The 15,784-nt window shown below is 60.0% G+C and overlaps 3 protein-coding genes across 3 annotated transcripts; all 3 read right to left on the bottom strand.

Moving 5' to 3' along the window:
* Window positions 1-11: 11 nt before the first annotated feature.
* Window positions 12-6,447, bottom strand: LOC120325136 (the record flags this gene model as incomplete). Its single annotated transcript, XM_039390607.1, has 17 exons — window positions 6,357-6,447; window positions 5,800-5,879; window positions 5,482-5,607; window positions 5,257-5,336; window positions 5,019-5,139; window positions 4,616-4,705; window positions 4,108-4,191; window positions 3,727-3,892; window positions 3,167-3,261; window positions 2,563-2,712; window positions 2,214-2,368; window positions 1,718-1,853; window positions 1,499-1,633; window positions 1,116-1,292; window positions 695-850; window positions 406-507; window positions 12-133 (listed from the first exon to the last, which is right to left on the bottom strand). Coding segments are annotated over exons 1-17 (2,066 nt in total), but the record flags the coding sequence as incomplete, so codon positions are not given.
* A 6,233-nt stretch (window positions 6,448-12,680) lies between these two features.
* Window positions 12,681-13,304, bottom strand: LOC114000277 (gastrula zinc finger protein XlCGF49.1-like; the record flags this gene model as incomplete). Its single annotated transcript, XM_039390601.1, has 1 exon — window positions 12,681-13,304. A coding segment is annotated over one exon (624 nt), but the record flags the coding sequence as incomplete, so codon positions are not given.
* A 1,553-nt stretch (window positions 13,305-14,857) lies between these two features.
* LOC120322474 (zinc finger protein 134-like) lies at window positions 14,858-15,493 on the bottom strand (the record flags this gene model as incomplete). Its single annotated transcript, XM_039390593.1, has 2 exons — window positions 14,858-15,353; window positions 15,439-15,493. Coding segments are annotated over 2 exons (551 nt in total), but the record flags the coding sequence as incomplete, so codon positions are not given.
* Window positions 15,494-15,784: the final 291 nt, after the last annotated feature.

Raw genomic sequence — 15,784 nt, 5'->3', positions numbered from 1 at the left:
CCCAGAGGCACTGCAGGGGCTGGCACTCACCGATGAACCTGACGGCCGCCAGGCGCACGTTGGCCTGAGGGTCCTGCAGGTAGGGCAGGCTCTGGTGGATGAAGTCTTCAGCCCTGCTCCTGTTCTTCTGCAGCTGCAGAGAGAACAAGGCATGTCTCTCCAGGGCTGTCACTGGGGCAGTTGGCTGGAGCAGTGCCTCCCGCCAGCACCCCCTGGGATGGAGAGGCCTCCCCTCCTGCTGGCTACAGGGAGGGGACAGGGACCTGCAGAAGAGCCCCTGGGGCTCTGTTCTTGAGGGCAGCAACAGGGATGCAGCTCCAGGCTCTGCCCAGCTGCAGAGCCCCCAGCCCAGACATGGGATGGGGGCAGCCCTCCCCCAGTCCGGGCTGCACAGCTTGTCCTTACCAAGCACGCTCCAAGCTCCCACAGCCGCTCTCTCTGCAGCAGGTGCTTGAGCGTCTTCCACTTCAGCAGCTCGGCGGCAGCAAGAAGGGCTTCCCTGGAGGCCTGCAGGACAGCATGAGCTCAGGGATGGCCCGGGGGCCTGGGCAAGGAGGCCTCTTGGCTTTGTTCCTGGGGGATCCTGCCTTTAGGAAGCTGGGACATGCCCTAGCCCAAATGCCCCGATGCCCAGGAGCCCTGGGGGTGTCCGCCCAGCCCTCTGTGTGTCAGGGCTCAGCCTTCAAACCTGTACCTTGGCCACGCTGGGGACCTGGTCGCTCATGCGGAAGAGGAGAGGCACCAGTGCCCGCCACACCTCCTTCCTCATCCTCTTCTCATCCCTGCCGACCACCAACTGCAGCAGCTCTGCGAGCATGCGGATGGACAGCTCTCGCAGCTCGCTGCACTCCTGGCAGGAAGCAGGAAAAGGGAGCTTTGCAAACAGCAGCTCCCTGCCCACAGTGCAGAGGGCCGTGATCATGGCTGTGGGGAGGGCAGCGGCTCCAGCCTCACATCCCAGAAGAAGCAGCACTGGGCTGCACGGCCCAGAAGCCATCCCAGGAGAGCCCAGGGGAGTGGAGCTGGCTCCAAGAGCTGCTCGCAGGGCTGGGCTGCAGGGCAGCTGTCATTGCCCAGTGCCCATCTGAGGGGCTCAGGCTCCACATCAGCCTTACCGAGTCAAAGAGGGGCAGGAGCCTCCCCACAAGCTGCACAGCGATGAAGCTGGCCTTGCTCTTCTTCAGCTGACGCAGAACGTTTCGCAAGGCCAGCAGGATCTTCACCTGGGCGTCTTCGCTGCCAACTTGCAGGATCTTCATCATGCCCGGCAGGAAGAGTTCAATGTTTCTGGCCTGTAGAGAGAAGAGAATGTCCATTGGGTGAAGAGGGCCGTGCCTGGAAAGCTCCACAGGCAGCCACCCCAGGCCCACCATGGCAGGGAGGGCGTTTGGAGCAGTCACCCCACGTTCTGAGTCCCAGGTCAGGCCAAGCCACTGCTTTCCACACAGCCCCAGCCCCCGTTTGCCGACAGGGCTGCCCCTGACACCGCCCTGCTCACCATCTCGGCTCTCTGCGACAGCCCGACGAGCCCTTCCAGCAGCAGCCCGGCCGTCCTCACATTTGGACATCCCTGGTGGCTCTCGACGTCGGGCTCGTCAGCCAACTCCTCCCACTCAGCCTTCCTGGAGGATGACTGCAGGAGCAAACAGAGCCGTGAGGGGCCGGCAGAGCCTGCAGGGCTGGTGGGAGGGGACCAGGGCCTTTAGTGGTCACTCACAGCCATGGGCTGGGTGCGGGGGCCTTCTGCGGAGCAGCGGAAGCACTGTCTGTGCAGCAGGTTGGCAAAGTCCTCCAAGATCTTGGCCAGTGTCTCTGGCATGGAGGACATCAGCTCCCACAGCTCCGGCGCAGTGCTGGAAGGCAGAGAAGGCAGAGCACTGTCAGCAGGGCTGCCTCAGCCACAGTGCTGTGGCCTGGAGCAGCCCCCCAGAACCCACCCCTTGGAGCCCTGGCCGCGCGTCCCCGGGGGCCCTGCCCACGCAGGCAGGATGGGGCTGAGGGCGTGTTCCCCGTGGGGCTGGAGCACCGTGCTGGCTCTGGGCTGGCTGGGCCAGCTTTGGCTGCTGTGAAGCAGGGCTGGAAAGCGTGGGGGGGTGGAGGGTCTGACTCTGCAGGCTGTCCCGCAGCATTCCTTGGCTCTGGCAGCCAGAGAGTCTTGGGGTCCCTCTCTCCACAGGGAACAAGCCCACCCTCAAGGCCATCAGGGCCACTACCTGTCTCCTTGAAGAGCCGCCTTGCACAGGAGGATGACCACTGTGGTGGGGTAGAGGTTGGTCATCAGGCGAAGGAGTGACTCCGCTCTCTCCCACGCTGCCTGTGTGCTGCAGTATGGCAGGCTCTCAAGGATGCTGCTGACTATCTTGGGCGCCTGCAGGGGATACAGGTGAGGATGGCACTGCCCCCGGAGTGCAGCCATGTGCTCAGTTGCCCTTCCCATTCCTCTCTGCTGCCTTGAGGTGGCTTGGGGGGCCCAAGTCATGTGTGCTTGGGAGGGAGGGATGCAGGGAGGAACAAGGCCCAAGAGGGCTGAAGGGCACGACAATGCAGCCACAGGCCACTTACGTCCGTCAGCCAGACGTCCGGGTCTTCCAAGGCCACATCCAGCAGGCTGCTGGGCACCTGCTGGTCGAGGATGCTGGCATCTCCCAACGCCTCAATGGCCATGAGGATGACATCCGTCCTCTCGTGGGACTGCAGGTATTTTCCAAAGGCCTATGGCAGCAAGGAAGGAAGACGTGTCGCGCTGAGCGCCCTGATGGTGCTGCTTGGCTGAGCAGATCGAGGGGCCCTGGCCGGACGTGCCCACCACTGCTGACAGCAGTGCCCACAGCAAAGCTGGCAGCAGTGCCTGCAGTCCCTGCATGGCAAAAGATGAACAGAGAGGGTCCTCCTGCTGGGGGAGGAGGGCTCATGGGCACAGGCTGCTGGCCCCACCGAGAACCAGGGACTTGCTGGTGGCCAGGAGTACTGGAGCTCCTGCTGGGGCTGAAGCTGCTGCTGGGCCACTGGAGTGCAGCCCTCGTGCTGTCCCTGCTCAAGGACGGCAGGAACCCTCTCCACAGGGAGCTGAGGGCACGCCAGCCCCACTGCTGCGGGGTCCTTTGGCTCACACCAGTGCCCTGCTGGTGCCACGGACAGGAGTCCCAGCAAGGGCGCAGCTCCGTACCTTGGCACAGTCCCTGGCGCTCAGAGAACACAGCACGGAGGTGGTCACGGCTTCCCGGTGGACTTGGTCTGCTCTGTCCTTTAGCCTGGATTCGACTAAACACCAGGGCAAACACACAAGAGTCAGGAAGGCAGAGCAGCTTTGCCAGCAAGCTCACCAAACCTCCCTGGCATCTGCTGGTAAGGGGGCAGGAAAGGAGCAGTCCAGGATTTCAGGAGGGCATCAGGAACAGCTTCTTGCTACAGGCACTGGAGGGACCAGCCAGGGTGGGGGATCTGCTCTTCCCCACCAGGGAAGACGTGGCTTTGGGACAGGGAAGTCTAGAGGGGCTTTGCCTGTGGGGCCCACAAACCAGTGGGCTGCAAGATCCTGAAAGGAAGGGGAGGAAGGAGAGCAGCAGCAAACAGATCCTGGCCTTGAGCAGAGCACTCAGGCTCTGCAGCAAAGTGGCAAGTGGGAAGCTCTGGGAAGCAGCTGGGAGGGGCAAAGGAGGTCAGGAAGCAGATCTATCAGGAGACAGAGCAGATGAAGCCCACCACTGCTCTGCCTTTTTTACTTACAGATGAACTCAGCCAGGGCAAAAAGAGCATGGAAAGCTGCATAGCTTGTCTGCTCCTCAGAGAACCGGAAAAGGATGAGACGCCCCAGCAGCTTTCCTAGGAGCGGGAGCTGGATCTCCCCAGAGCAGACAGGTCCAGCAGTGCCTCTTCCGACGTTGGCATGGGCCTAGATGAGGGAGGCATGAGCAGAAGGGCTGAGGGCACAAAGGTGGTGCCAAAGCCCCCCACTCGAAAGTCTGCCCAGGGCTGGATTCCTGGAGAGACCAGGCTTTGCAGAGCCCTGCGTCCCTGTCTCTCAGAGCAGCCATGTGGGCAGCAGCCCTGGCATGGAGAGCAGCAGGGATGGGGGCATGGCCTGGCTGGAGGGGGCCTGGTCCTTACCTGCAGAGTGGAATAGTCGACAGCACACGGGTCAGCACATCGATCCTTGCCATGGCCCTCTCCCTCACAGCCTCTCTCTCGCATCTGGTAAAGTCCAGCAGCAGCTGGGACAAGAGAAGCAGCGGGTGAGCCCTGGGAGCAGACTCCAACACCAGCAGCACAGCTCCACTGCTGGGCCGTGCTCGCCCCATCCCTCAAGGCTTCCTCTCGCCTCCAGCAAAGCCTGCAATGGGGTGTCTGCCCCTGGATTCCTGCCCAGGTCAGGCACACAGGCCCAGAGCCAACCTCATGGCCATGCAGGAGGGCAGGTGCCACCCTCTGCAGCCCCTGTGCTCCACAAGAGCCTGGGGCCTGCCCCAGCTTCCCCACAGGAGGTGGGCACCCTCCCCGCAGGGCACTCTGCCTGTTCAGCACTGCTCTGGGCACCACTCAGCCAGGAGTGGGCAAACCCTCCCCTCCAGGCTGAGGAACAGCTCTGGGACTCCCCCCCTTTTGGCTTGTGCCAGACCTCCAAGATGCCCTGCAGCTCCTCGCTGACTCGAGAGGCAGGAAAGCTGAGCACCACTGTCCTCAGCATGCTGTCCATGGAGTTCAGGGTCTGCAAGGAACACAGAGAGCAATGGCAGTCATTCTACTGTTCTTCCCAGCCCCAGGAGAGCCATCTGAACCCCCTATGCCACAGGAGGAGGAGGAGGATGCCCACACTTCCCTGGAGAGACATGGACATAGACAGTCTTAGAGGGCAGAGCAGCCTATGGCACGGGATGCGGCCAGGCCCATGGGAAAAGGACAGAGGCATGAGGGTGGGAAAGACCCTGCCCTGCCTGGGATCCCTGCTCCTGTGGCACCATGGGGTAGCCAGGGAGAAGGTCAGAGGGGCTAGAGGCCTCTGGAGCTTAGCCAGCACTTACCTTGATATAGAGGGCAAGGTCTGCTTTTGGCATTCCCTTCTCTGCAGGCAGCCAGAAGACACTTGAGAAACACGCGCGGAGGAGGCTTTTGGCTTTGCCCTCCAGCGCTGTGTCCACCAAGCTGCAGGGAGAGGGCAGGACACTGGTTGCACACGGGTGCTGGGAGCAGCCCCTCGACGACTCGTGCGGGTGGCATCGGACCTCTGGGCCAGGGGGTCCATGACGGATGGGCAGGTACCTCAATTTCTCCAGAGCCAGCATGGAAAGATGCCGAAGGTCTGTGCACAGGTGGTCCCTTGGCTCTTCTTCCAGCAGCGCCTGCAGAGCACAACCAGGATGGCACCTGCTGGCAGCTGCCAGCACCCAGGGCCTCCAGTCCCTGACCCGCCCAAGCGCTGTCCGCACAGGCTGCCTGTGCCAGGGGGCTTTGCTCCCTTTGCCACATTGCCCAGAGTGCCCTCACCTTGATGTTCTCTGCCAGCTGGTACATGTCACAGAACAGATCCAGGCCCTGGGTCAGGCCGTGCTTCAAGGCGCTTCGGCACAGCACGGAGATGCTCTGAAGAAATGTGGCCTTGTCTCTCTCCTCCTGCCAGCCGGGGGACAGAGACACAAACACGGATTGTGAGTGGGCGGACACAGCCAGCGGGACCGCAGCACTGGGGGTGCAGTGCCCTGCAGGAGAAGCAGCCCTGCCCTGCCAGCACCCCTCCAGCAGCCGGGCAGCACAGCCCCTGCCAGCAGACAGCAGCACAGCCGCCCTCCAGCTGGCCCCAGTTACCTTGTTGGGGCTGGTGACAAAGGCCAGGATGGAATCAACAGCTTCCTGCTCCTCCTTGTAGATGGGCAACCAGCTGGCATCTAAGGGGGGAAAGAGCAGGGAGAGCTGCAGAGGGTCCAGCGAGAGGAGGGGGCAGAGGATATCTGGCCTCCACCCAGCTCTCTGCCCACTGCCTTGGCACGGCCTTCCCTTGCAGCTCCTGGCTGGAGGGTGCCCGGCAGAGGAGCTGCCATGCCTGGGAAAGCCCCAGTGCCCCGGGCTGAGGAAGGCAATGGCAGACAGGCAGGAAAGGCCCAGGCTCCCACAGCAGGGCTGCCTCCTGCCAGCCCAGCTGGCCCTCGCTGCCCACAGCCCAGAGCCCCTCTGCCCTGTCCTTCTTTGGGAGAGGCTGTGCTGGGGCCACGCTCCAGCCCTGAGCAGTCCCAGCTTTCAGGCAACATCATGGCTGACCCTGGGGACCCCCGTTGTCAGCTGGCCAGGAAAGTGGGATCCTGGTGTGCTACAGGGTGTGCTGGTGGGCCCCAGCCCTGCCCAGCCCCACAGGGCCCCTCACTCACCGAGCTTGAGGGGCTGCATGGTGGTCACCTCGTAGGAGGATGGAAGCTGCAGACCTGGAGAGCGGCTCTCCTGGGAAGAGCTGTCTTCCATCCAGGCTTGCCTGGGGCAGGCGGGGGGTCTCCTCTCCATCCTGTGAATCAAAGAACACAGGGGAGCCTGCCTACGGAGGGCGTCCGAATGGTGGAGTCGAACACCCTCGGGAAAAATGCCGCGGCCAAATCGCCTCAGGCAAAGTGCCTCAGGCAAAAGGCCTCAGCAAAAGGCAAAAGGTCTCAGCCAAAAGGCCAAGGCAAAGTGCCTCGGCCAAAAGGCAAAGGCAAAGTGCCTCAGCCAAAAGGCCAAGGCAAAAGGCCTCAGCCAAAAGGCCAAGGCAAAGGCCTCGGCCCAAAGGCCAAGCAGCCAAAAGGCCTCAGCCAAAAGGCCTCGGCCCAAATGCCTCAGGCAAAAACACTTCGGCAAAACGCCTCAGCAAAACACCAAGTTCCCACGGGGCCACCAAGGGTCGTGGACAAGACGTGGACTGCAGTCGGGGGCTTCTCGCCAGCACCGCACTCCTCTCCTGTCCGGTCGCCGTCCTGACGGACACTGACCCACCGTGGGCCACGGTCGTGCTGAGCACACCTGCTGCAGTGGGTGTCACAAAGGGTCCCTCTGTGACACGCTGCCGGCCACTAGCAACAGGTCCCAGTGCTTGTTGACATGGCACCTGCCCCCAGCAACAGGTCCCAGGGAGCCACCACGCAGGCTGGAACAGGCAGGGTGCCCCTGGGGACACAGGCCTGCCTCAGCCCTTGGCACTCAGCTGCCCTCAGAGTGTCTCCAGGCCCCACTTTGCTCTCATGTCTCCTCAGGACATCCCAAGGAGTCCCATGTTCAGACAGCCCTGCGTGCCCCCAGGACATCCCTTTCCTGTCCCCACACTGCAGAGCCTGGCCTCAGAGCCCTTCAGTCACATTAAATGCATAACGTTTGCTCAAGCTTAACAGAAACCATGGCTTTTGTCACCTTTTCTCTTTCTCCCACTGACCAGCAAGAGCTTTTCCCCACTCAACAGCTCTTCCAGCACCGGGCTGCTCAGGAGCCCTCACAAGGCCTTTGCTGCACCCCAGGTCCCTGCGTGGCACCCCGAGCTGTCCCAGGGGTGGCTGAGTGGCCCTGCCAGGCTGGTGGAGTCTTGAGGGGGGCTTAGGGTTGAAGGGCAGAGGATGGTACCCAGGGGGATCCAGTTGGAAGGGCTGGGATCCTCAGCGTGCCAGGAGCTGTCGTCTTCTGGCACAGCCCAGCTGAGCGGCCGCATTGGTCCATCTGAGGGGCCAGGAGCTGTAGTCCTGCTGCTCTTGCCTCAGTTCTGTGTCTCTTCTACAGAATCAGACCAAAGAAGCCCCCAGAAGCCCAAAGGGTCCGGGAACAGCCCCTCTCTGACAGCCCCAGAGGTGCCCCAGAGCTGCCTCCCAGCCCAGCTGGCCCTCGCTGCCCACAGCCCAGAGCCCCTCTGCCCTGTCCTTCTGTGGGAGAGGCTGTGCTGGGGCCACGCTCCAGCCCTGAGCAGTCCCAGCTTTCAGGTAACATCATGGCTGACACCCGGGACCCCCGTGGGTCAGGAAAAATACACAGCTCAGGGGGGGCAACCCCTACAATAAATAACACAAGTGGCTGTTGTTTTTCTGCTTTGCTCGATCCCAGAAGTCGCTGCTGCAGCGGGTTCGTGTCTAAAGCTGCTCTTTCCAAGTCTCATAGTCCTGGTGTTCGCCTACAAAAAATTGATGAATTTAAAAAAAAAAAGAAAAGATGTGGCAATGCTGTTCATGAAGCCTTCAGCAGTCACCAAGAGTTCTGTTCTGCAGAGATTTCAACTATTTCCTAAATTCCACACTCGTGGCTTCAGGCCATGACTTGCCAGAACAGTCCCAGAGCTGGCCACTGCCCAGAGATCCCCTGGGGCAGCTCCAGTGCCCAAGTGGGACAAGTGGCCCAGGCTGCGTGGAAGCCCTTTGGAGCAGGAGCTGGTGGGCAGGAAGGGCCCATCTGGGGAGGTTCAGGGAATCCCCCCCTGCAGCCCTGCTGCCCAGGCTGAGGAGGGTCCTCTCCAGCCCAGCAGCACATCGTGTGCCCTTGGGGGCTGCGCTGCCAGGGCTGTTCCCAGGAACTGACTGGCCAAGGTGAGGAGTGTCAGAGACTGAAATGGTTCATGACTGTCCTGGGTTAAAAAGGGTTTTCCCCTGGAGTTGGAAAGTGGTTAACCCCAGCAGGTGGTATTCTTGGTGTTAACCCAATCAGCAGCCCTGCAAAATTAAACATATCACAACAGGCCAGAAAAGAAGAGATTACGTAGCTGAAAGAAGAACAGCAGCCATGGTCTGAGACCACGAGGACAGAGGGGGCCAGGGAGCCCCGCTGGGGGCCAAGGCCCCCCAGCCCCCCAGCTGGGGCTGTAGAAACTCAGAACAGTGTTAAACTGGGCCGAGTACTGTGGCCAAGAGCCGAGGGAGTTTTTCTCCACTGTGAGTGGGCAGCAGGAGCGGCGGCAGAGACAGCACCGAACAGAGAGCTGTGGCTGAGAGCCAAGAAGACAGTCAGCAGGAGCGAGGTGGCACAGAGCCAAGCTGAGAGACACAGAGATGCCCGACGGAGAGACAGAGCACCAGGCTCAGCAGAGACTGTTTGGGGTGAGCCTGGCTTTATTTCTCCAAACCCTTTGAAACCCCTCTTGGAAGGAGGGGGTGGACTTCCACTTGAAGGGAGTCCTGAAATGCAGCAGCAACTAGAGAGAGAGAGAGAGAAGCTGAGAAGCTCAGAGATGTCCTGGAGCTGGACCAGGACAGCCAGGAGGAATGTGGAGGGGGGAAGAGGCCTTCCTGCCCCCCTTCGCCATGCTGACAGTTTGAGACGGAGCAAAGGAGCTCTGCTAGAACACTTGGGGCAAAAACTGAACTGAAAGCCTTAAACTCAGGAGGAACTTGAATCCCCTGCGGAAGGGACTGTCCTGGGTGCCCAGTACCCCGTGATATGACTGTGGAGAGGTGAGCCTTGTCCCTGCTTTCGCAGTCCATGGGAGAGAGACCTTGGGCTGGAGCCGAAGGGCCGAGGGGTGAGAGAAGCCCCCTGTGTTGTAATGGAGAGAGAGAGAGATTTTCCAGCTACGACAAATCCAGCTGCGACTGCTGCCTTGAAGAGGAGAGACACTGCTGCCCTGAAAGTGGAAAGGATCTTTTCATCTTCCCTTCAGAACTTTTATTGAAGGGAAAGGAGGGATTTGATCTAATGTAAATATATTGCTTTTCTATAGGAGAGAGAGTTAGAATTGTGTATATAATGTATTATAGTATTTATTTGTGTAAGCAATAAACTGTAATATAATTCCTTTCCCCCCATACTGAGCTGTGTTTAGTCTGAAAACCCTCTCACACTGAAACAAATTGGGGGGGGTGTTTGGACTTGGAAATTGGATTTTTGAGGATCTCAAACTGCCACAATGATTTATGCATTCTAGGATTGCCAGGGCACTTTTGCAGGCTGGGAAGAGGCAGCTGGACCCATCCCCCCTGCCAGTGCTGCTGAAGGTGTCAAGCCCTGAAAAGGCGAGAAGAGCCGTGTTTACCAGGCCCCTCACGGGAACTCTGCGCAGGCCCAGCAGACCTTGGAGGCTCGAGGCACGGCCCGGGACACCATCCATGGATATAATAACTCATAACTTCTTGGAGTGTGGGGGCTACCCTCCCCCACCCCCAACGGATCAAGGCCACCACTTCAACTGACAGACATGGAAGCTGCAACTCCCAAGTTCCATCGCTGGACCCCGTGGGCAGTGACTATAGACATCTTTCCACTCTCAGCTTTGCTTTCCCTTACTCTCCCTTACCCTTATCCTGCCTTTCCCTTATGCATTTTCCCTAAAGGTTCTCTTTATGCCACATTCCTAAAGATGAGAGATATAGATGATAACACCCAAAATGGCAACATACTTGTTTACCTTTGAAATGAAATTGTTCTAAAATAAACCCTACATACATATGTTTTCAAACACTGATTATTTAGTTTCATTTCACTCTAATCCACCCCAAGGGATTTATTAATAAGAACCTGGTTACCCCCCCCTTTCTGGGGTGGGTAGTAACAGACCCCTTGTAGCAGGATGTTCTGCCTGGAAAAGAATCTGATGGGAGAATGTAAGCACTGCAAGCTCTCTGTGGGGAGTTACTGCTGGTGCCAAGGGGTTGGTTTAGTGTTGAATTGTGCCAAAGCCAGCCTGGTTCCCCAACCTTCCAACACACATCCTGCTTTTGGAAGCAGAGTTTGACAGATCAGCTGCTTACTGGCCTGGGAAGATGTGACTGGCCATCCATCACTGGATAAGCATAAAAGCCCAGGGCCAACTTTCCTAGAGCAGATTCTTCCACAGACTTTGTTGAAGTGTGTGGAGCTTCTACCGTGAAGCAGGGACAGCTCTTGATGGTCACTGCCCAGGGGGTAAAAGAAAGAGAGAGATCTGCCTTTATTTATTTCTATCAGACACGGCCGGGCCCTCCCCGCTTCCTGCCGGGATCGGACACCGCCGGCGGCCCCGGCCCTGCCGGGCTCCATCAGCCTCAGCAATTGCTGCCAAGGAGGGGCCGGGGGCTTCCTCTTGGCCTTCGTCTCCCTGGCGCTGGGGCTCGGCTTCTACCTGCGCCAGAAGGTGAGGGGGGTCCCAGGGGGTCGTGTGTCCCCCCAGAGCGTCTGTGCCCCCCCGGGGACCCCCACCCCGGTGTCACCCCCTTTTCTCTCCCCACAGAGCTCCTGAGCCGCCGGCGGCCGCAGCCCCTCCCCGGGGCCTCGGGCCCAGCCTGGACCCCTCCTGTCCCTGTGAGGATTTTGGGGGGGTCGTGTGTCCCCCCCTCCCCTGCTGCCACTCCTGATCCCAGGAAAGCTTCCCAGTTCTCCCCAGTCCCGGGTATTGGGGGGAGGGGCTTGGGGGAACCCCAAGGAGTGGAGCTGAGTTTGGGGGGGGCAGAACCAGCCCCAGGATGGATTCGGAATGGGGACCCCCCTGTATCCCCTCATGTCAACCCGCTCTGGGGGAGCTTTGGGAGGGCACCTGCCCCTCAATGGGCACCCAGCTCACCCCAAAAAGGGTTGGGACCCTCCCCAAAGCTCCCCACTGTCCATCAGGGTCCCCCAAACCCACTCAGAGCCCACCCAGGACCCCACCCACCCCCTTCTCTGGGGGGACTTCTCTGGGCACTGGTGGTGCTGGGAGCCCCCCCAGCTGTGGACGAGGAGCTCTTGGGTGAGTGGAGGACGGGAAGGAAGGGGATGGTGGGAAAAGGGAGTTCAGAGAGGATAAAAGGGTGGTGGCACCCCAAATTGAGTGGGAGGGGAGTGAGACCCCCAAAAGTGGAGGGGGAGGGGCACTGAAGATAGGGGGATGATGGGAAATGGGTGGGAGAGGTCAGAAGAGTGGGGAAAGGGGAGGGTGGGACCCCCAAACTGAGCATGAGGGGGCTGGGGAGTGGGGGGATGATGTGGAAGAGGTGGGAGAGGGGGGAAAAAAGTGGGTGTTGGGACCCACAAATTGATCATGGGGGGGCTGTAGACTGATGCAACACTGGAAAAGTGGGAGGAACAAGAAGAAGGGTGGAAAAGGGGGATGGTCTGGTGGGTCCAACTAGTGGGACCGTGGGGGTCTTTGGGCACAGGGGGGTTGGCAAAGGGAGGTGGCCCCCCTGAGCTCCCAACTTCCTGTGGGGTGCTGGGGGCTGCTGGATCCAATCTCAGCCTTGGGTTATGCCAACAGCTTCAGTTTAGAGGAATTACAGAGGTGTGACTGAATCACTTTTTTCCCCAGGTTTTAACGATGGCAAGTCAGATCTTTTGATACAAATTAATTAATTAGGGATACAAATGATCAGACAAAAGATCTTCATCAGAATTATTTACTGCACAATAGAAACACTAAAACTACCAGGAGTACAGGATAAGATAGGACAGTGCTCTACACTAAAGCAATTGTTGAAGCAATTCTACTCAAGGTGGCACAAAAGCAATAATTCTTAATTAGAGATGGATGGAACTCCCCCAGAGCAACGCTCGTGGGGAGATCTCTGCTCTCAACCTCCAGAACCGACCTAGGGGGGGCCCCCAGCCAAGGCAGGAATCTCCACAAACCTTCCCAGAAGGCTTCTGTTGGAATAACCTGCCCCTGGGAAAGGGGACTGGCCCATTCTGGTCAAAAGGGATGGACTGACAGTCACTGGACTCCAGGGGTTGCCTCACCATCAGGGGCTTCATTCAAGGTGGAAGCAGCGGCCGAAGCTCTTCCTGCAGTCGGGGCACTGGGGCTTCCCTTACTGGTGGGTCCTTTGGTGTGAGGTCAAGGCAGAGCTCTGGGCGAAGCTCTTCCCACACTCCCCACACTTGTAGGGCCTCTCACCGGTGTGCATGCGCTGGTGCCTGATGAGGTTGCAGTTCTGCTTGAAGCCCTTCCCGCAGTCGGTGCAGCGGAAGGGCCTCTCATCCGTGTGCGTCCGCTGGTGCTGGATGACATGTGAGTTGTTCTGAAACCTCTTCCCACATTCCAAGCACTTGTAGGGCCGTTCTCCAGTGTGGATGCGCTGGTGTTTGATCAGGTAAGAGTTGACTCTGAAACTCTTCCCACATTCCCCACATGTGTAGGGTCGTTCTCCAGTGTGGATGTGCTGGTGTTGGATCAGGTCGGAGCTGTCCCTGAAACTCTTCCCACATTCCTGACATGGGTATGGCCGTTCTCCAGTGTGGATGTGCTGGTGTCGGTTAAGGTTGGAGCTGTCACTGAAACTCTTCCCACATTCCCCACAAGTGTATGGACGTTCCCCAGTGTGGATATGCTGATGGCACAGGAGGTTGGTGCTCTTCCTGAAGCCCTTCCCACATTCCAAGCACTTGAAGGTCTTCTCCCTGCTGGGAGGCTGCTCAGGGACCACCAGGTCAGAGCTCCCCCTCAAGCTCCGGCCGCCTTCCCGGCACAGGTTGGCTCTTTCCTCCTCAGAGCACCCTGGGATGGCTTTGGAGCCCCTCCTGCGGGGGGATCTCCGGCCCTTTTCCTCCCCGCTGCCTTCCTGCGCCGGGGAGCCCTTCAAAACAGCCTCTCCCACCAGGGTCTCACGGGGGGATTTGTCCTCCGGGCTCTCCGTCCTCACCTCGGGGCCTGGGGCAGGAAGCAAGAAGGACAGGCAGGGGATTTGCCTCCGGCCCACAGGGAAGGCCAAGGACACCCCCCCAACTCCGGCCCCGGCAGGACGGCGGCGCCAGCGGGGTTGTCCTGCAGCCGGGGCCATGCTCGGCTGACAGAGCCAGCACAACACCCGCCCAAAGGGACACTGACTTCCTCCTCACCTGCCTGGGGGGACCAAGGCATCTTCCTCTTCCTCGCAGCCTCCTCCTCCATCCGACCAAGCTTTGGGAAGGACAAATCCTGATGGGGGGAAACAAGGGCTGAGTGCGTTGGCTTGGGGGTTCCTCCTGCCCAAGTCCATCTCTAGAACTCACCAGGCATCCTGTGACCATAAAAACCTCCAAAACATCAACATTCAGCCCAGAAAAACCCAAACCTCTGAGATTCAGGCAAAAACCCTCCCAAAACATGCAAGAAGACCCTCGCCCACCCAAACTGCAAAAAGTTGAGATTCAGCCAGAAAATACTTTAAAATATGAAGGTTAACCCAAAGAAATTCTCCCAGGAGTTCCCCCTCTCTGGTCTGTCGCCTCTGGGGTTGGGAACAGCTTCCCTCTCTGCGATGCTGGGGGTCCCAGTCAGGGATGCTGGCAGCATTGGGGGTTCCAAGGGTCCCTTCTCCTCTGACTCTCGCCTTCGGGATGCCGAGTTCCCAGACATTCCCCCTCTCCAGGTTCTCCACTCTGTTGTCCCAGGGATCCCAGGGGTCCCCACTGTTCAGGCTTCCCCTTCTCCATGCCCCCTGTTTCAGGCTCCCGGGGGTCCCAGGGCTCCTCCCTCTCCGTGCTCCCCCCTCCAGGCTGCCGGGGGTCCCCCAGCTCCGCCATCTCCCCGCTCCGCCCTCCACACTCGGCAGCTCCCGGGCTCCACACCCACCCCCAGCACTCCCGGGGGGCCCCAAACCCGCTGTGTCCCCCCCGCCGGCACCGGGCTGACAATGGAGCCGGCGGGGCCTGACCCAGAAACACCAACCCCCACCATGGGGGGGACCCACACAAGGGCCACCTGTGCCCAAGGCAACCAAACAGCCCCACAGGCCAGGGGACACCAGAGGCTTCCCCAGGGCAACGAGAGCAGGGAGCGGATCGGGCCCTGACACGTGGGCGGGCTCTGGGTTCAGCCTGACCAGGGGCAATTTGGCACCAACAGCAAGGCCCCAACTCCTGGCTCAGCACAGGGGGCCCGAGCTCCCCCCTCTCCAGGCTCTCACAGCTTCCCCCTCTCTCCACCCTCCACCACTTTCCAAGGATCAAGTCATGGAGACAACAAGGCACCCCCAATGCACATCCACTCCCACTCTCCCTCCTCCCCCTACCCCTCCTCTCCCACCGCTTTCCCAGGTTGTTCTCCAGTGTGGATGTGCTTGTGCCTGACGAGGTTGGAGTTCCGCTTGAATCCCTTCCCGCAGTCCATGCAGCGGAAGGGCCTCTCATCCGTGTGCGTCTGCTCATGCAGGAGGAGATTGGAGCTGGTCCGAAACCTCTTCCCACATTTCAAGCACTTGTAGGGCCGTTCTCCAGTGTGGATGTGACGATGGGTGCAGAGATTGGAGCTACGGTTAAAGCTCTTCCCACATTCCCCACACGTGTAAGGACGTTCCCCAGTGTGGATGTGCTGGTGTTGGAGCAGGGCAGAGCTACGGTTGAAGCTCTTCCCACATTCCAAGCACCTGAAGGGTTTCTCCCTGCTTAGAGGTTGCTCAGGGACCACCAGGTTGGAGCTCTGCCTCAAGCTCCAGCCGCCTTCCCGGCACAGGCTGGCTCTTTCCTCCTCAGAGCACCCTGGGATGGCTTTGGAGCCCCTCCTGCGGGGGGATCTCCGGCCCTTTTCCTCCCCGCTGCCTTCCTGCGCCGGGGAGCCCTTCAAAACGGCCTCTCCCACCAGGGGCTCACGGGGGGATTTGTCCTCGGTCGTCCCCTCTACCGTCCTCACAATAGGGCCTGGAGGCTAGGACCGCAAGAAGGACCAGCGCAGAACGGATTTGCCTCCGGTCCCACAAAGGGAAGGCCAAGGACATCCCCCCAACTCCGGCCCCGGCAGGACGGCGGCACCAGCGGGGTTGTCCTGCAGCCGGGGCCATGCTCGGCTGACAGAGCCAGCACAACACCCGCCCAAAGGGACACTGACTTCCTCCTCACCTGCCTGGGGGGACCAAGGCATCTTCCTCTTCCTCCCAGCCTCCTCCTCCATCCGCCCAAGCTTTGGGAAGGACAAATCCTGATGGGGGGAAAACAAGGG

The sequence above is a fragment of the Pipra filicauda genome, unplaced genomic scaffold (assembly GCF_003945595.2).
Source record: "Pipra filicauda isolate LSUMZ 115617 unplaced genomic scaffold, ASM394559v2 scaffold1289_size19406_pilon, whole genome shotgun sequence".
NCBI classification, from domain to species: domain Eukaryota; kingdom Metazoa; phylum Chordata; class Aves; order Passeriformes; family Pipridae; genus Pipra; species Pipra filicauda.
Note: the sequence above shows the minus strand (reverse complement) of the source record. Positions and strands in the feature narration are given on the sequence as shown.